The sequence below is a fragment of the Chaetura pelagica genome, unplaced genomic scaffold, assembly GCF_000747805.2.
Source record: "Chaetura pelagica isolate M959 unplaced genomic scaffold, ChaPel_1.0 scaffold207, whole genome shotgun sequence".
Taxonomy (NCBI): Eukaryota; Metazoa; Chordata; class Aves; order Apodiformes; family Apodidae; genus Chaetura; species Chaetura pelagica.
The window spans coordinates 2,952,606-2,972,409 of NW_009953929.1; the positions used below are offsets into that span (position 1 = coordinate 2,952,606).

At 36.7% G+C, this 19,804-nt stretch overlaps 1 protein-coding gene across 1 annotated transcript in view; it reads left to right on the plus strand.

Annotated features, from left to right (window-relative positions):
• The window catches only part of AGFG1 (ArfGAP with FG repeats 1), a 26,532-nt gene extending 8,389 nt beyond the window's left edge, over positions 1-18,143 (plus strand). The window contains exons 2-13 of the mRNA XM_010001627.1: positions 1,927-2,042; positions 2,563-2,725; positions 3,748-3,904; positions 9,489-9,605; positions 11,167-11,376; positions 11,937-12,120; positions 12,803-12,882; positions 13,165-13,257; positions 14,757-14,804; positions 16,142-16,300; positions 16,921-17,012; positions 17,386-18,143. Coding sequence (XP_009999929.1) covers positions 1,927-2,042; positions 2,563-2,725; positions 3,748-3,904; positions 9,489-9,605; positions 11,167-11,376; positions 11,937-12,120; positions 12,803-12,882; positions 13,165-13,257; positions 14,757-14,804; positions 16,142-16,300; positions 16,921-17,012; positions 17,386-17,445 — 1,479 coding nt within the window. The 3' untranslated portion in view covers positions 17,446-18,143. The remainder of the gene's footprint in view (positions 1-1,926; positions 2,043-2,562; positions 2,726-3,747; positions 3,905-9,488; positions 9,606-11,166; positions 11,377-11,936; positions 12,121-12,802; positions 12,883-13,164; positions 13,258-14,756; positions 14,805-16,141; positions 16,301-16,920; positions 17,013-17,385) is intronic.
• The last annotated feature ends 1,661 nt before the right edge of the window (positions 18,144-19,804 follow it).

The window sequence follows — 19,804 nt, forward strand, 5'->3', positions numbered from 1 at the left end:
AGCAGGTTGGGGGCAGGGTGGAATGGGACCATGTAGGTTTGGACACCACCAACTCCAGCTGCCAGGTACTCTGTGACTAGCTATAAAGGGGACTTCTCTTCCTCCTAGCACTAGTTGGTGTGGTTATACACAGAAATCTAAGTTGAGAAATACTACTGCTGGCCAACACCAGACTATCCACTTCAGATGTTTAATGCTTTCCCCTAACTGTTCTGAATTTATAAATTTTGTCAGCAAAGCATAGTGCTTATGTGAAAGACTGCTACTGTTAAAACAGTGCTTCATGCTATTAACTATTATTTTACTTGTGACTTTTTTATGAAGTTTGTATCTTGTAAATTTGTATGAAGAATATTAAATATTTTCAGTTTCATTTCATCCACTACCCTACTGCAAATAATTACTTTAAATTTGCAGACTCAAATCAGTTTATTGAACTTAACCTTTTTGTGGAGTACAGTTGCTAAATGAATGTTGAATAGCTGAGTTTATTTCAAATAGGAACTACTGATCTTATTTTTAGGTTAGTATTTAGATCTCTAATTTAGAGCTGTATTTCGATCATTAGATCTGTTTTCTGTTGATGATGTTTGTCTATATCCAGTAGGTGACACTAAGGACTGTGGGAGTGTTGAACATGCAAGCAGGCTATATAAAATCAAGACATCAAGGATGAAATACATACTTATGCTTTCTGTCTAATCTCTCTTGTCCTGAACTGTCTTTGAAATTGCCTGTAAGGTTCATCATATTTGATACTTAGCCCTCCCAAAGGTGCTAAGTAGCTACAATTTTAAAGTTAGCTGTCCAGGTAAATAGTAAGTAGAACCCCAATAAGTTAGTGCCTCTCTGGGGAAGATGAAGTAGTGGAAATATCACAGCTTCTACCTTCGTTTACCAACTTCCAGGGCAATAATTTTGTGCAGTTCTTGCTTGTTAGAGCATGTACTTCCTATGAAGGTCATGGGGGACAGTGTTGAAAACCTGGCAGTATTGCAAGAATAGAGGGCAACATTTGTAGGAGCATGTGCATCATAAAAACAGCTTTTTTTACTTCAGTGAAAAAAAACTGTTCTAAAGCACTAAAGGCTGTTTTTAAAGGGTAGCTAATGTTTGGTATAATGTTAGTATGCATACTGGGATTACTTGCAGTGTAGTCTTATGTGCTTAAAGAAAACATAAATGGGACAACTCTTGTGTCTTGTTTAGTTTTGAGAACTCATTTTTCCTCTTGTTTTGGTAAGGAATTGAAGCTGAATATACTGACAATTTTGCAGTTGGTTCAACTTCAGCTCACTCACAACTACAATTAGAAAGTTAAAGCAGAGCAATAATGGTTTCCCCCTTCTCTCATACCCTTACTCTTATTAAATGTATATGATATCATAGAAACTGAATCATCATAAGAAGGGCTGTTTAAAATTTAAAAAAAGTTCCTATACCCAAATAGTAATTGTAAGTATAAATACTAAACCTTAAATCCTTTAAAAGCTACCATCTGGGGCTTGTGGCATATGGAATCTGTTGAAACAGTTTAAACCCTGAAGTACAGGTAAGGGAATGTGTAGAATTAGATTAAGAAGAAGACCGTTCAAGGTCAGGAGAAGACTCTTAAGATTAGAAGTAGAATTTGGTTCCTTTGCCCCTTCATGAGTACATACTAGAAATATTTTGTAAAAACAGTACTTTATAGTGATACTGGATGCAAGGATTTGCTTGCCCTGCTGTGACAGATGGTCTTTCAACTTGAAGTATTTAAACCAGTACATGGTGTACCAATCGGTTGTTAAAACAGCTCAGTCTGAAAGAAAGTGTGCAGCTACACACTTCTTAGTGGTTGGATGTATTAACAATTGTAAACTTAAGAGATTTTGAATTAACATATTTCCTCTGATTAAACTGTTGTCTTTTTTTTCTTTTAATAAGGTGTGCAAACAGATTTGGCTAGGCCTGTTTGATGATAGATCATCAGCAATTCCAGACTTCAGGGATCCACAGAAAGTAAAGGAATTTCTACAGGAAAAATATGAAAAGAAAAGATGGTAAGACAGCTTTACAATTGTAAAGATTGCCTCTTTGACAAGTGAAGATGGACTGTTATCCTCATGTTCTTTAGTGTGCTTTCCTTCTTGTGTGCTCTTTGGACTAGACTGCACAGCTCTGAAGTGAAACAATTTCTGAACTTTTTTCAGACCAGGAAGCAGAGAAGATAGACAATTTAAAGAAGTTTCTCAATGTGTAGTTCATATTGATGGAACAGAAATGGCTTAAGGTGATGTCAACAATAGTGTAAATAAGGGTTTGGCGTGCTTTTATTAGGATGTGGAAGACACGTGTGGTTTGTATTTAATAAGTGTTATAAACTTGATGAACTGAAATTGTAGTCTTAAAAAAAAGTGTATTTAAATAATGGATATTTTGCAAACTACTGATAGAATTTGTTGCAGAGTCAGTGGTTAGAATAGCAAATTTGAGACCTACCACCTCACTTGAGCCTCATGAAAGTTGAACAGAACTTTTCATGCTGAACTTGTAAAAAAACATTTCTCTTTTTGGATGTAGGTATGTTCCTCCAGAGCAAGCAAAAGTGGTGGCATCAGTCCATGCATCCATATCGGGGTCTTCTGCTAGTAGTACAAGCAGCACGCCTGAGGTGAAACCACTCAAATCTCTCTTGGGAGAAGCTGCACCCGCACTGCACTTAAACAAGGGCACACCTAGCCAAGTGAGTAATGGCAGAGCTGAAGGGCACAGGGCTGTTCAGGAGTACTTTTTGAGTGGCACAAGAATTCTTGCAATAGCAACTGTTGCATAATAATATGATTGCTGAAGACAACTGAATGTATTTTGCTGAAGTATTCAGCTTTTTACAGATCAGGTTCTAAATTAAGCTTGTTTCTATTGACCATATTGATTTTTCTTTTAAATGTTTTTTTTTCAGTTAGCAGAAATTTCCAGTGTGATTAACAAGTTTAAATATTATTTTGCATAAATATCTCTAAAGTTTGAACCTAATGGGATGTATTTTTTACTTTGTTTTTTTAATTTGAAAACAATAAACTGGCTGATACCATTAACCATGAGATTAGTAATATATATGTGGATGAAGAGCACACATGTTCATTATTGCTGCCTGTTAGTAACTGTCTTTACCAAGTGGCTCTCAGGGAGGGTCTGTGTGCTGTTAGGTAAAGCCAAACAATGCCATGTTCTTAGAATCTGGAGGGAAGACAGTTATATTTAAAAAAACCTAAAACTGTTTTACCTTTGGGGTACAGACAACTCTTGAATGGACCTCTTAAGACACAACCAGCAGAAATTTGTACCTGGCAGCCTGACTATGTTATTTTTTTGAGTTTTGTTTCCCTATACTGAATTCCAAATACTTTCTCAAAATGCAGTGATTACAATTTCACAAGTTGGAAAATAGTTGACTTTTATTACTTGCATTTATGCAGTATTTGAAACTTGAAATACATATTTTTCAACTTGCTTATATACTGCTGTTTTATTCTGCTAGGCCTTATTACACTGTGGGAATCTGCTGCAGAGTTCCTTTAAAAGCCACCATAGTAACATAGGCTTCCTCATACTGTAGAAGGAGGGTCTGTGCTGTATACAACATATTAAACTTAAGGACTAAAGGGTTTGTTCAAGAAATATGCTTAGTGTATGCTTCTAGTATTTTGCAAAAGTCAGTTTGGTAAAACAGGGGATTTTATTAGCTAATTGAAACGTTGTGTGTAGTCTCCTGTTGTAGTTCGATCTCAAGGACAGCAGCAACAAGAAAAGAAACAATTTGACCTCCTCAGTGACCTTGGCTCAGATATCTTTGCTGCTGCTCCTCCTCAGTCAACTGCTCCGGCAAATTTTGCTAACTTTGCACACTTCAACAGTCATACAGGTAAGTATTCTGAGCAGTGTATCTCTTTTAAATGTATGGAATATCATTCTAAGTTTTTACTAGTCTAAACTTCATGAAGTATATATAATTTCTGTGCCTTGAATGTTATATTGCTCAAGATTTCCTTTAGATCTTCATAAAGAAAGGTTGAAGACATAAAGGCTGAAAATCCTGTTTCTTGAAGTGGGAGTTGCTAAAGCACTTTTCTATGATATGTATGATTAGACTATTGCTGCCTACTACTAAACTTTGAGTTCTTTGAGGGAGACTGAAGAGGATGAGTAACATAATGTTGCTATTAGACCTTCAATTTTAATTCTGAAAATTATTGGGAAGAGCATTCATGGAAAGAAAGCAGATAGAGACTTTAGGGGAGTTCACATGCATTGAAAATAACTGCCAATTTGTTAAGAGAAAAACAAAGGCTTCCTCAGTTTAAAGAATGACCTCCTCTTTTGTGTGTGTGTCTATTTGAAAACTGAATACTACCCATGTGGGTAGTGTTCTGCAGTTTCTGAAAGAAGCCGTAAACTTTGAGCATATGTCTTGACTGAAGATGGGGTTAGGCCTTGAATTCTTAAAGAATGACTTCAGTAAAATATATTGAGCCCTCAGGGTTTATTTTCAGCCGAAGATCTTGAGCTGTAGAAGTCTATCCTAAAGAAAAAGTTGATTCTGTGGTCACTGAAGTATGCTGTTGCTAACTTGCATTGTAATTGTGGGAAAGTACCTTTGCCTGCCTTGTCTGAATGGGCTTTTCATCTGGTTTTTCTGAGAGAAACAGTGATGCTGCTTAGCCAGCAAGAATAAGAGATAATCTTCTAAATTGGTTCTGAAATTGCTAATAATGGAGAGGAAGCTTGATGGAGGAGACTTAAAGCACACCCAAGGAACTGAACAAAATATCAAGGATGTATCAAAGTTTAAAACAATGGGGAAGTAATTGACTGAATTCAGTAACATAGAATAAGAATTGTTGCAGTGTATTTTGTAAAATCCTTAACATAAGATTTCATATTCATCATCTCTCTGGAGGTATGTTTAACTGGGAGAACTTGTGCTGACTAGCTGATGTCATACAGTGTTACTGAAGAGGCTGCAGATATTTCTTTCTTGTAACGTATTCTTTCTAAACTTGTTGCTGAATTATTTTATATTTTTATACACTTAATCACTCTTTGTGGGTTTTAGGGGATAAAACTGCATGAAAGCAGTATTTCTGTACTGTGCTTCAAATCTTGGTAAAATTCCATTGCATCTCTGCTGGGTAATTTTTAAAAGGATAAAAAGCAGTATGAACACTCCAGAATAAATATAGTCTTATGAAAGAGCCTGTTAATTTGTTTGAAATGTGTAATTGCTGAAAATCAAAATTGAGAGGAATACTCAGCTGCACTAGCTAGTTTTCTGGTCCTGTAATTAACCATTGTGGTCATTCCCATAACTCTTTTCCGTAAGTTTTAGAACCCAGAAGAGTTTTAGGGCTGGTAAATCAGTTTCTAAAAGACAAATCTAATCCTTTTTCCTTAGTTGTCTAATGTACGAGGCTGGCTCAGGACATAGTTGTATGGTGAAGGGGAAACATGCTGATCTTATGTTTACTGGTTGTATTTAATTTACAAAGTTTTATAACATGCAAAATGAGATTTTAAAGATGATGCTAGATAACTGTTCTCTGTCGGTAGTTTACAGATTGGTAATAATGACCAAAAAAATTTTTTTTTGCGTGTAGACTTCCTGTAGGAAGTCTAATGGAATATAAGACCTGCACAAAAAATCCTAAAAATATGTAGTGACACAGGGCAACTCAATCATGGGTAACAAGGAAGAAGAGGCTTTACTCAGAAGAAATACCATAGTGCAACATAGTTATTGTCTTCTATAGCTTTATTTTCCATTTTGTAATTGAATACATGTGGACTGTATTTTAGCTGGTGTTTTTTGTTTCTTGCAGTGTTTCATACCTTAATTCCACACTAGGCAGTGCAAACCTCGCAGAAGAAACTATGCAAAGATTGTAGGGCCAGCTTGCATTGCTGTGATTGGTACTGTCATACTTGGGGAAGTTTTAGCAAGCTAGATTTTATACTGCCTCACTGATCTGCAGTCCCAACAGCAGCTGTAAATCTGTGCCAATCTGCAATCTACTGCAGTTCCTTTAATTTAGGATTGTTCTTAGGTTTCTGCTTGGAGAACTGAATTTTGGAATTGCCAGTCATTGCCTTAAAAACATGATCCAAGTATTGTTCAGGTACAGGAAAATAGAAGTCTTACCTGGTCTTCACCTTTGTGCCACTTTTACATGGATTTAAACTTAACCACATAAAATAAAGCAAGATTAATATCTGAATACTCTACAGAAGAGTCTTTATTGTTTCAGCATGGGCCTAGTTGCAAATCATGCTTTCTGTGTCAGCTGATACAATAGAATTTTTAAAGTGGCCTGTAAAATAATACATTCCAGTTTTTTAATCTAGATGTGAAAGAGATGTAATTTAAGATTCTTCACATGGCATTCTGTTGGAGAAGTTAAAATGAAAAATTTGTCACAATAATACTGATGACATTTATGTACCTAATCCTATTTGGTCGGCTAAGAATCAGTCTCTTTAAGTAGGGTCCTATCCAATTGATGCACCAGAATGAAAGAAAACATCACTTGCATTTTAAATCAAGGTGCAATTGAATTTTTAATCCATACCTCTTAAAAAGCTCCTAGTTTAAAACAAAACCAAACCCAAACTATCTGTGAAATTTGGAGCTGAAGTTTGTATAGTGCTATTTGAACTGTACAACTGCCTGAAAGGAGGTGGTAGTGAAGTGGGTGTTGGAATCTTCTTCCAAATAACCAATGATAAAACAAGAAGAAATGACCTCAAGTTGTGCCAGGGGAGGTTTAGATTGGATATTATGAAAAAAGTATTTGCTGAGAGAGTGGTCAAGCATTGGAACAGGCTGCCCAGGGAAGTGTTGGAATTAGTCCCTGGAGGTGTTAAAAAACCATGTAGACGTGGCACTTTGTGTCATGGTTTAGTTGGTATGGTGTTGTTAGATTGATGGTTGGACTTGATCTTAGAGGTCTTTTCTAACCTTGGTTATTCTGTGATTCTATTCTCTGAACCAACGTGGATGGTATAATAGTAAAAACTATTTTTCCTTTGCTTGCATCAAGTTTTTCTCCTTGCACACTTTAAAGGTGAAAATTTTAGGACAGAACTTTTGCAAGACCTTGCTTTCTAATTTATTTACTTATTTTTTTCTTGTTGACTCTCATGCTGTGGTGTGTTGATCTTGGGTGGCCACAAGGTGCCCATCAAGCTGCCCTCTCACTCCCCCTTATCAGGATGGAGGGAGAAAATGTGATTAAGAAGCTTGTTAGCAAAGATAAAAACAGGGACGTAACTTGCTAGTTACAGTTGTGGGCAAACCAGACTTGACTTGGGGGAGGATAACCTGATTTATGGTCCATTTATAATAGAGTAAGACAGTGATAAATAGAAGTAAAACTACTTACACCCCTTCTTTCCAGGCTCAATTTTGCTTCTGTCTCTTCTATCACCTCTCCCTGAGAGGAATGGGGAATGAAGTTTTCAGTTCATAACACTTCACCTCTGCCATTTCTTCCTCCTCATGCTGTTCCCCTGCTCCATTTTGGGGTCCCTTCCCTGCAGATACAGGGCATACAGTCCTTCACAAACTTCAATGTGGGTCCTTCCCATGGACTACATTTCTTCAAGAACTGCTCCAGCATGGGCCCTTCCCCCTACAGTCCTTTAGGCATGGACTGCTCCAGTGTGGGACCCCGACAGTGTCACAGCTCTTCCCAGAAAACCTTCTGTGTGGGCTCCTCTCCATTAGTCACAGCTCCTGCCAGGAGCCTGCTCCAGCATAGGCTTGCCACAGGCTCCAAGTTCCTCCAGGGCATCTCTGCCTGCTCTGGTGTGAGGTCCTCTACAGGCTACCGCGTGATTGTCTTTTCTACCATGATTATACATGGAGTCCAGGGGACAACATTCTTTATCATGGTCCTTTCTGTGGGCTGCTGGGTAGTCTCTGCTGGAGTGCCTTGATCACTTCCTCTCCCTCCCTCCTTTTTCACTGCCCTCAGTGTCTGCAGGGTTGTTTCTCTCACATTTTTCTCACTCCTCTCTTTCTCTCATCTGGTTTTCACATGGGTGCCATCAGCATTGCTGATGGGCTCAGCTTTGGGCAGTGGCAGGTTTGTTTTGAAGCCAGCTGAAACTGGCTGTCAGAAATGGGAGCAGCTTCTGATCTCTTCTCATAGGGATCCCTGCAGCCTCTGCTGCCAAAACTGCCATGTAAACCCAATATGCATGCACTCTTCTAATAAAAAGTGGTATTGAGTCAAGCCTCATCCTCTTTCCCAGTATCCTCCATGGAGGGAAATACTTACATCTTTGTATTAGCATTGTGTAATAGTTGTTTGTATAAAATTTCCTTTTTCTTTATAAATCTGTAGTACAGATGCTATTTTAATAGAAATTAAGTGAAAAAAATGCAACTTCTTATTAGCGTTATCTGGCTGTTAAGTAACAGTACTTTAAAAAATCAGCATAATTTATTCATTTTGTATATACTTAAATGCAAAATTCCTCTAGAATAAAGAAATCCTTACCCAGAAATATAATGTATTGCCATCTGTTGTTCTAGAAGGTGTTTCATGGGGTTTCTTTAGATAGTAGCTCAAGTTACCTATATATAGGGGTTTGATTTGTATTTGATTAAAGCCAGTTTTTTTCACTTACTCCATAAGTGTTCAAGATTTTCTGTGGAGTTTATCAGTTAGGTGCACAATTCCTGTTATATCTATAGATGCTTGAATGTCCACGTTTGAAATTAGATGGGTGTTAACTTTTATTTTCTCCTGTAGTGTGGCACGAAAGGAAGGTGAAAACTGAAATTCTATCTGAAATTTCCTTGGATTTTATTTTGTGGATATTCTCTAGAAATGCTATCTTCTTGACATTGGTAGTGATTTTCCATATTTCTCTACTCTGATTTAGTTTTTTAAAACTGAATTTTCTCATGAAATTAATATAAAAGCCTAGCCAAAGCTACTCAAGTGGTGCCAAATTAAATTCACCTAAGGAAGAAGCACTTTGTACACAAGGATGTTAAAAGAATACCTTCTCATTTATACTCCCAAAGACATGTACAGTTATTCTACAAGTCCTGATGTTGGAAGCTAGCAGCTAGAATGATACCTGGTTTGGGTTCTACAGGTATACATCTGGTATTCTGTACTTCTTGGCTGGTTTTCCCTGACCAGCCACCACTGCAGACACTCTAGGATTAAGATGAACTGGGCTTCATCAGGTCATGCAGTAGTGAGTAGGAGCATGTGTGAAGCAGAGTAGTAGTCTTAACTGGTAGGGCTCTGTGAAGATGTTTTGTGAAAATTTGTTCCAATTGTAGCATAAAATGTATGATTTTTTCATATACAAAGAATTAGGGTAGGACATAACCCTTGGAGGCTGTCATGACCATGAATTCAGTTAATACATCTGTTTCTGTGTTTATTTCCCATACCCATTAACATGTTTTGTTCCTTTGCAATTTACAGCGCAGAACTCTGCAAATGCAGGTTTTGCAAACTTTGATGCATTTGGACAGTCTAGTGGCTCGAGTAATTTTGGAGGTTTCCCCACAGCAAGACAGTCATTTCAGCCCCAAAATACAGGTAGAACTCCCAGCACTTTGAATTAATACTTAATTGAAATAATCCTTGCCTTTATGTTGGAAGGAACTTAAGTTGAGTTTATTTCTTGCATCTGCCTGCTTTAATGCAACCAAGCCATCTGAAGCTCTGGGGAAACTCAAAATGAATTCCTTGTTTGGTGTTTATTTTCTTTTTTTTTTTTTCCTAATGCTGCTCAGAAGTCTGATTTATGGCACTATGTGTTTGTTAGCTCTACACCTGAAATAACTATGAAAAGAGTAAATTATTCTGCTTTTGATAAATATTGATTATTGTAAAAGACATTTCAGTAAGCACAGAAGCACATCACAGTACCAAAAAAAGTCTGTATGAATAACACTGACTTCATGTGTAGAGTCTATTGCTAAGATTTATTTTGCTTTCCTTTAATTTGATCATGCTTTAGAACTTCTGCTTGAGCTTACACTTACTGTTTGTCTAGATTTTTGGCTGACTGACTTTCTTTTCCTTTTTTTTTTTTTTTCTTTTGAGTGTGGTGTCGTTTTAAACTTTTTTTCAAATTTTCTTTCTTCCTTCTTATGTTAACTTTAACCCACACACAATTTCTGGCTGTCCAGCGTTCAGAACGCTTTCATCTAGCTGCAGTTTTGGTGAATTTACTTCAGCTTTTCCTCTCCAGGCTGTACACAGTAAGTTCCACACAGTGGAGAACTCAGCTTGCTTCATTTTATGCCATTGTAGTATAGCACTTTCATTCCTACTGTTCCATATGTTTTAACTAATTGATTGTGCCAGTAGAAAGTTGTGTGTTCTGTAGTGTAAGTGGAATCCTCAACCAACTGTAATAAAATGTGACATATTTAATGAAACAGCTCATTTTAGTTTAAGTACATGACCTGCGTAGATTAAATTGTCTGGACACTGAAGAGATGAAAGCTCATGGTTTTGTATTTGAACTGAAATTCAATTGTGTGGACCTAAGTCAGATTTTCAAAATTGATTTATGTATCTCTGACATCAGTGGAGACTTCGTATGAAAATAACTGTGTTGTGTCTTCCCTCTCATGACTTTCCTGATTGGATATATATTCTAAAAATACAAAACAGAGAACCAAACTGTGGCATGAAATCAGACTTACTTTTGGACTTTGGACTGTGTTTTGCTTAGAACAGTGACTGACATCTGAAAGGGTTAAACATCATCCCATTAAGTCAATGCACATAGCTGTTCTTCATTAGAAAATGAAGCTTCTGTGTTTTGAATATTAAAGATTCAGACAAATACTTATTTTCCTAGGAAAATATTATTGTTGAAATTATTTTAACAGCTGGTCAATGGCATATAGTTTTCCAAGATTAAATTAGGACTGATTTAAGCTGTTGAAGTTTGGGGTTTCTTTGGCCCATGATCTGCAAACTGGAAAATACAAACAAATTTCACATCTTAAACATGTGGGATGGGGCAGGGAAACATATTGCCTCACATAACTAAAAGAGGTGGGATTATTGTGCCATCAGTTGCAGCTGGAGAGATTTTCTCTAGCTTTGGAGGGTTGATCATGTTTAACTTAATTTGTTGCAGGTGGAAGTGCTGGATCAGTGAATGCTAACTTTGCTCACTTTGATAACTTCCCTAAATCCTCCAGTGCTGATTTTGGAGCCTTCAATGCTTCTCAGAGCAACCCAACAGCAACCGCAGCCAGTAAAGCTGCAGTGAATAAACCGAATCTCCAGTCTGCTGACAAATATGCAGCTCTTGCTAATTTAGATAATATCTTCAGTGCAGGGCAAGGTATTAAACTTTATTTTTTGATGTGCGTATTCTACATGTGTATACTTCCATAGGGATGTCTGTGCTTGTCAAAATAGTAACTGTCTTTCAAAATGTCCTTTAAGTTACCAGTGGAATTTAATGTCAGTGTACCCTTAATGTGCAAGGTCTAACATCACTCCAAAAGGATGTTGTCAGAAAACTGCTTTTTGGGAAGCTACTTTCTGTTGAGATGAATGAGCAACCTAATTTGCTTTGTAATGTGGAGATATGTTCTAAAATGGATTATTTGAGGGTATGTGTTTCATTAAATTTCGTAGTTGAAGGTAACTGTGGTACTGAGTCGCTGTTTTCCAGGGAAACCAGTGGCTCTTTGGAGCTGCAGAGTACCTGTAGAAGTAGGATACTTTGCTAATAGCTAATGATTACCAGACTTTTTTTTTACTGTGTCCCCTGGTGCATGTGTAATTTTTAAGTCTGAAACTTGATCTGCCCATAAACTTTTCTTCTAGTTAGCAGTGTTGTCAGGGCAGAAAGTGAAGCCATCTTCATCCCTTTTAATCTGGTTTCTTTCTTTCTAGGTGGTAGTGAGCAAGGAAGTGGCTTTAGTACGGTAGTGTCAGCATCAGCAGGTCCTGTGCTGTCAGCCCCAAATCAGTCAAGTGCATCTTCAGACAAGTACGCGGCTCTCGCAGAACTAGACAGTGTGTTCAGCTCCACAGCAACCTCCAGCAACGCATACACTTCCACCAGTAACGTCAGCAGGTACTTTGCTAGAAGTAGCTGCCTTTCTACTTTCACTTCAGCAGTATGCAGAGAAGTTCAGAGTTGTTTCTCCAATCTGATTTTATTTCTTAACTAAATGAGGAAATGTTAAATGAGTTTAGAGGGACTACTGAAGCCGCATTCTTTAAGTAATAGCAGTATTGATGGGATATTACAAGATAAAATTATCTCTGCACCTTTCTAGTAATTACGTGCTAAACCTTTTAGATGCTAATGCTTTCCTGTACAGAATATTTGCGTGCATACTGAAAATCACAGCATCATCCCTGGCAAAAAAAAAAATCAAATATTTATAATGTAAATGTTGCCAGCCACTTATTTTTTTTTTTAGACTGTTAAGGTAAATATCAAATACCTTTTATAGCTCTGCTTGGTACTGCAAGTGCCACTAAAGCTTCTGTTTTGCAGCCTTTATGTTGAGGGCCTCTGTTCAGGATTCTTTCTCCTGCTGTTGATGAAGTTGACTTTTCATTGCTCAGCCCTAGTTATAGTCTCTGCCCCTGGCATCAGAGACTCAGTTCCTGGCATCAGTGAATTATGCTGCAGTTTGCAAACTGCATGTAAACATTCTTTTTCTGTTCTTTTACATGCCAACAAGAATTGTACTTCTATTGAATTGTTAAGCAGTTTTGACTGCACATAATATATTAATTATTTTCAGCAATGCTTTTGGAACAGTACCCGTGGCTGCTACTGCACAAACACAGCCTGCATCGTCGAGCGTGCCTGCTCCTTTTGGAGGTATATATGTATTACTAACACCTTTTGTGGACTGTAAGTAAGCATCTTGCTAATTTCTAGTTGATAGTGCTATACTTTGACTCTAGTGATAGTGAAGTTACTAAAGGATGCCAAAAAAGTACTCTTGCGAACCATTGCAAATTAAGCTTTTTATTATAAATTTCTAATTTTCCTGTAATTTTAAAAATTCATGCATCTCCATAAAAGCTGTATAAACTTAATGGGAGTCAGTTTGGCTATTTTAAAAATACTTTATTAAGTAAAATGTTTTTAATCTTTCAGCAACACCTTCCACAAATCCATTTGTAGCTGCTCCTGTTGCCCCAGTGGCACCTTCAACAAATCCATTCCAGACCAATAGCCGAGGAGCAACAGGTTAGGAAAAAAACGCTGTGTTTATGAAACTTTCTTTCAAGACTTGCATTAATTCTTTTTTTCATAGCTGTGTAATTTGTTCCTTAAAGACTTTTCTGTATTATTTCTTTCTAGTCTATTTGATGTGTTATGTCTGTGTTCAGTGTAGGGTACAATATTTATGAACAGGCTGCAGAAAACAGCTTCAACTGTTTGGTTATTATTGGGGTGAGAGCTTGTTTTTTTTGTTGCTGTCCCAGTCCTAGGATTTCAAGTGGTGGTCATGCAAAATGTCAGAATTATCTGTTTAATGTATTCTAATATGATCTAAGCTATTTGTAATCTGTGTATTACCAATTGGGTACCTTCCAAGACCTTGGCTTTGAAGCATGCTTCAGAGCAGGTTGCCCTGAAAATCAGGTATCTTGAAAACCCTGCTGCTAAGCTGGTAGGTATTTACTTTTATTAGTTTCTTTATTTCAAATAAAGTCCTGAAAGCCCTCGCATCCATAGATTTGGGGCTAGAAGCAGGAAAGACAAAGCTTTTGGTCTGCTAGCTCCTCACCAGTCCACTTAGTACATTGGTGGTGTGCATTATTTTTCTCTTTTCTAACAAAGTATGTGTTAAAATATAACTTTTATACTCCTTAATTATGGTAATTTTCTGGGGTAGGATTCTGTAAAATCATTATTCCATGGACAAAAACCTAATGACTTTTTTAAAAAGTAAGCTTGTATTTAAATACTGATCTTGGATTTTAATTATTGATAGATTATGCTAATTTTCTTCTCCAAAGTCACTGCTAAACTTTGTCACTTTTATCTGTTAACTGGACTTCTACAGATTTAAATTTGCTGTTGTATGCATTTTATCATTGAGTTGTGCTTTGCTTGAAGTTTTAGGTAGGTTGAATTAAATTCATCAGGCTGAGTCAAAAATGAATTGATGAATTCATGTCCTCTGCTAAAATTATTTGTTTTCAGTCCCTTTTGAGGTATTATGCAGTTAAACTTGTTTTATTTAATGCCCCAAATACTTTTTTCCTTCTTATAATCTCATTCCTAAGGGTGCTGTTCTGGATCATCATTAAGAACTTCTAGCCTCTTTAGATAAATTTGACTATAGCAGCTTTGTCCTTCCACCTTCTAAACAGCTCTCTGTGACTTGCAAAGGTTCAACACTTTGGCAGCTATCCTGATGTTAGATACTAGGTGACAGAGATAATGACTATAAATTAAGATAATATTCTACCCCTTTCAGTGGAAGGTGTAAACTTGCAGCTTGTCATTTTCTGCTAACCTCTCTTTCTGTATGAACTTCGTCATTTGTTACGTGGGAGAACTGTTTTATAGCATTTATTTCTAATGGTTTTCTTAGCTTAATCTATTGCTGGTCATGCTAAGGATTAATTGTTTGGTGCATATACATGTTTATATTTATATATATGAAAATAAGAAATTACTGTTCAAGAGTGTGTAAATGATTTGACATTGTCTGGTCTCTTTGTGGCTTCCATAAGGCCTCTCAGGAGCAATGCACTCTCACATATTTCCTCAGGCTCATTTTGGTAGGTGGCCACATTTGATATCAAGTTTCTTGTGGCTAACTGTTCTTGCTTGTAAGAGCTTATTGATAGCTATCTGGTTCTCTGCATGTAGAATTTCAGAAGACTTCCGTTTTTAAAAATGGAGTGGGTGTGGATATTTGGCAACTGGGCGAAGGGAAAGAAGAGCATACATAGCCAACCTATTGAGCAACTGAAACAAAACCATTATTGATATCCTAACCATGCTAACAAGTTGAGTCACTCTTGAAGTTTCTACCAACAGTAGCTTGATTCCTTTTGAGATACCCCAAGTCACTGCTCATTTTGTTTGCTGTTTCAGCAAGTTGTCCTGTTGAATAGCTTCTCGAGCTGTAACGTGAGAACAGCGTTGATGCGTTAGTTTCCCCATACTGTGTCAACAGCTTGTGTGTGTAATGTCTTGCCCTTCAATACTTCAGGGTAAATTATTCAACTGATAATTAAACTATATTCTTAAGTGTGTATTTTAAAAAAATATAGCTTGCATAAAATCTAACTTGTAACATTGCAAAAGAAAAGTCCTGTCTTAATGTTTAACTAGAATAAAATGCCTAGTGTCTGTACAAAAAAAAGTTCTATATGCTTCTTTCAGTAATAACTCCCAAAAGACTGAATAATGGTTTTGTTATTACATTTTTGCACTTAATGTGCTCCTGTGTATTTGCTGAGGACATGTGGAATTGCATATGAGCTGTGTGTTCTTTACTTGAAATGTTCAGCAGAGAATCAGATGAAAAGTTTTGGGTTTTTTTGTTGTAAGTCAAACCTCAAGAGCAAGAGCGTTTGCAATAGGAACTTTGTGTGCAAATAATGTGCATGGTGAGAATTTACTTTAAAGTGACATTAAGGATGAGATGAAGAGAGAGGGGATGCATGTATCCCTTATGATGCTTTGTTTTACTTGTAATTTCCTGTAATGCAGTTTGAACTAGGAAGATCCTTTCCTGCTTTTCTCAGAATGAGAAAAACAGAGGAGCTTTTGCTGCCTGAAAGTGCTTGCTTCTGATGTGTACAGGAGAACTCTGGGGGAAATACACCATAACTTAAAAAAATAATTTCCTTTTCAGAGAGTATATCTGAATGTGCCGGAACTAGTAAATTTTAAATTATCCCATTAAGTTTTAAAGTGCAAAAAGTTTTGCGCCTAGCTGGTCATGCTCCAAGCTAACAGATCAGTTCAGTGGCTGTGAAAATTGAACCTAACTTCTGTATGGTCACTGAGGCAATAGGAGATTTTTCTTAACATGGCATTGCAGTAGTTTGTCTCATGAAAAAAGCGATTTCTTAGAAATAATTTAATTGGTTTTTTTGCCTACCAGCAGCAACATTTGGTACTGCATCAATGAGCATGCCTGCAGGATTTGGAACGCCTGCCTCCTACAGTCTTCCTACTAGTTATAGTGGCAACTTCCAGCAGCCTACGTTCCCAACCCAGGCAGCTTTCCCTCAACAGACTGCTTTTGCTCAGCAGCCAAATGGTAGGTGTATACCTTTTAGATATTCTTGTTTAAATCAGACATGTAGAGAGAAGTATCTGCCTTTAAGTTAGCAATAATGGACTTGTATTCATTTCTATATGAAATTGATAATATTGATGAGAGGTTCCCACACTCTGTTTTGGCTCTGTAGTTGAACTTTGTCATTTGGCTGTGTGCGGTGACACAGCTGAAATTTTACCATAATCTGATGCTAAAAGGCTTTATAGTCTTAAAGGGTTTATATGCAAGAAGGATTATTTTGTCTTCATTTTTTAAGCGTCTGCAACAGATTGTAATGCTTTTTCTAACTTCATAGAACACAGGCAAAATAAAATCAGAAAGTACTTTCTCCCTAATTTAAATTATAAAATAGCATTGAAAAAAGTGTATATGTAGAAATTGGAAATTGATTTGTTCCAAACAGTTGGAAAAAAATCTCAAAAATGCCCAGCCATGTTGTTTGTTTTTTTTTTACATTTTCTTAAATATGATCAGGAATGTAAGATCAGCCCTCCTGATTGTGCAGTGCAAGCTTCCAATTATTTGTGTGTGGGAGCTGCTGCAATGAGCTCTCTGAAGATTGGTTATTGCTATTAATATTTTTCACTTATCTTCCCAAGGAGCAGGGTTTGCTGCATTTGGACAGGCAAAGCCTGTAGTAACTCCTTTTGGACAAGTTGCAGCTGTTGGAGTATCTAGTAACCCTTTTATGGTAAGTGAGTTGTTGCATGATATGAATGCCTTCCTTACCTCTGAAGAGGCATAATCCATGACACTTTATTTAGAGACACACAAAGATATTTCTTTTGCTTCAAAAGGGAAGGCAGCATGTGAATCTTCTAAATGCAATTCATTATTATGATGTCATGGCATTTGTAAGGCTGTTCAAATCAAAACAGAGGTACTTGTATACCATGCTCTTACAGTAGTGTAACTTCAGAGAATCACCAAAAAAAGACTAACGTAAACCAGAAACATTTCCTAATAGGTTATTTTCTTGTTTTGTATATTCTGCATTTATGATTTGCAATATATAGAGAAAATAATCTTAAATGTTGTCTTATTTTTCTTTCATTTTCCCCCAGGCTGGTGCACCAACAGGACAATTTCCTACAGGAAGCTCATCAACCAATCCTTTCTTATAGCCTTATAGACACTTTACCCAAAAGAACTCTTACGTGGTCACATAACATCTCTGCGCCTCTTGCACTGTTGTCTTGTTTCACTGATATTAGCTTTAAACACAAAAGAAGTCTTTAAGAAGTAAAAATAAAAGCCTGCATTGTGTACCTTTCAAAATTAAAAAACAACAACAAACAACAAGAAACCAAAACACAAACCCCAAGAAAATCAACCCCCCCATGAGGTAATAACGTGCAAAACAGAGGGCTGTGGTAACATCCTTGAACCTGTGAACTGGCAGGTAAAAAGTAGCGGTATCATGTATATTAAAATTGGCTAATAAGTTATTGCAGATACCACATTCATTATGCTGCAGTACTGTACATATTTTTCTTAGAAAATAGCTATTTGTGCATATCAGTATTTGTAACTTTAACACATCGTTATGTGAAAAATGTTACTGGGAAATAGATCAGCCACTTTAAGGTGCTGTTGTATCTCTTGGAATGAATGAGCTACATCATTTTAACCATTGGTATTGGAAGTCATGAAGTTAAATTGAAGGTTTGTTCATTTCTCAAACTGTTTTCCTTTCCTAAGAGCTCTTCTATTTATACATGCCTAAATCTCTAATGTTAGAGGGATACCTGTCTGCATAATAAAGCTGATCATGTTTTGCTACAGTTTGCAGGTGAAAAAAAAATAAATATTAGAAAAAAAATTGTGTAACATTATTTCTGTGGAGTAACATTTTATTGGGTTAAAATGTACATATTGTGAATCTCATACACAGATGAGTTATCAAAAGCAATATGCTTAAAGGTGAGTTAAACTTAGAATTTTCACATGCCTCACTTGAAGATGTATGTTTCTCTGTGTCCTTGTGATTAAGCTTTGCTGCTCTAGCTTAAGTGAAGTAACGTCTCAAACAGGAAAATGTTAAGTGAATGTGGATTGTTTTGACAGAATAGCTGTCTTGAAGGATACTGGAAGGACTGAGGAGATTAGTTACTCCAGAAATGGTTAGCTGCAAAAGACATGCAATTATGGGTAGCTAATGACAGTCTCTGAACAAGACTTAGTTGTGATCAGAAGAGAGTATGTGTAATAGCAGCCCAAGGTACCACAGGTATAATAGTATTCTTATTATTTTCAACATATATATATTAGTAAAACCTGTTGTGCAATATCAAGCAATTATTTTTTTGAATTTACTGGAATGTTTCCAGTCATTCTAGAATACAATTTGTAGAGGGGAAAGTGTCTGGCTTGTCTAATGAGAAGGTTCAAGAAAACTGCATCAAAGCAGTTGATGATGGTGTTTTAAACACAGGTTTAACTTGGGTTAAGTTCAAGTGTAATACTGAAGCTAAGCAAATAATGCAAATATATCATAATACATAAACTGCAAGCTTAACCTGTTTCTGACCAACTGGAGAATAAAATTTTTTACAGCTTTCAAGATAACTGGGATAAATAAATGGGATTCTGTTGAATGATTTTTGAAAAAAAAATAAAATGCTGAGCCCATTTGAGACAAATGTGAAAATTCTTGAAGGTAAGACATTTAATTTTAATTCATTTCTAGATGAGCTGAAAAACTTGACCACTGCTTGTAAAAATATACCAGTGCTTTTGACTTCCCTTGCCTGCCTATGGGCTAGTAGTAATTTCTGTACCTTCCATGTTTATTTTTTTGGAAGCTTTGGAGATCCTAAAGCAGGGGACAGGCAGCTTATCCAACAAACTGCTTATAGTATTGTGCGTTCCTCATTTAAATGTCTAGCTTTGTCCTGTTGCTGTATTTGAATTTAAAACAGACTTGAAGCCTGTTATTTCCTTCTGTTGAGGACTGCTGGCTAGAGTATGGTGTGTGGCTTAATGCCCAAGAGCCTCTGGGAAATTACTGAACAAAGCCCAGCAGTTGAGGGGTTCCTGGATGTTAGTGATGCCCTTGCTTGCAACAGCTTTTTAGCATAGCATAAATAGCTGTAGTTATTCCCTGGTGGTGACCTTACCTGTCTTGGGACAGTAACACATAAATGCAGTAGAGTCTGGGGAACTGCAAGGGTTCAGAAGGACTTGTAGAATGCTTTGAGATGCTTATTGCAGGAAACTGGACCAAATAACCATCAAAAAGATGAGAAACAGCGTTGTGGAAGAGAAACAGTCTTGTGCTCCCTTCACCTACACTGATGTAAATTAAGCTTTGGCAAAGGGCTAATGAGATTGACGTCTATTGAAATTGTGCAGTAATAAGATTTCATTTGGATCAGCAAAGAGATGCTGAAATTGATTTAAGTATACAAGGCATGTAGTTTTAGACCATTAAACCACACGTTTAGCGTATGTTCACTAATTTCAAGTTTGTCAAGCTTCACA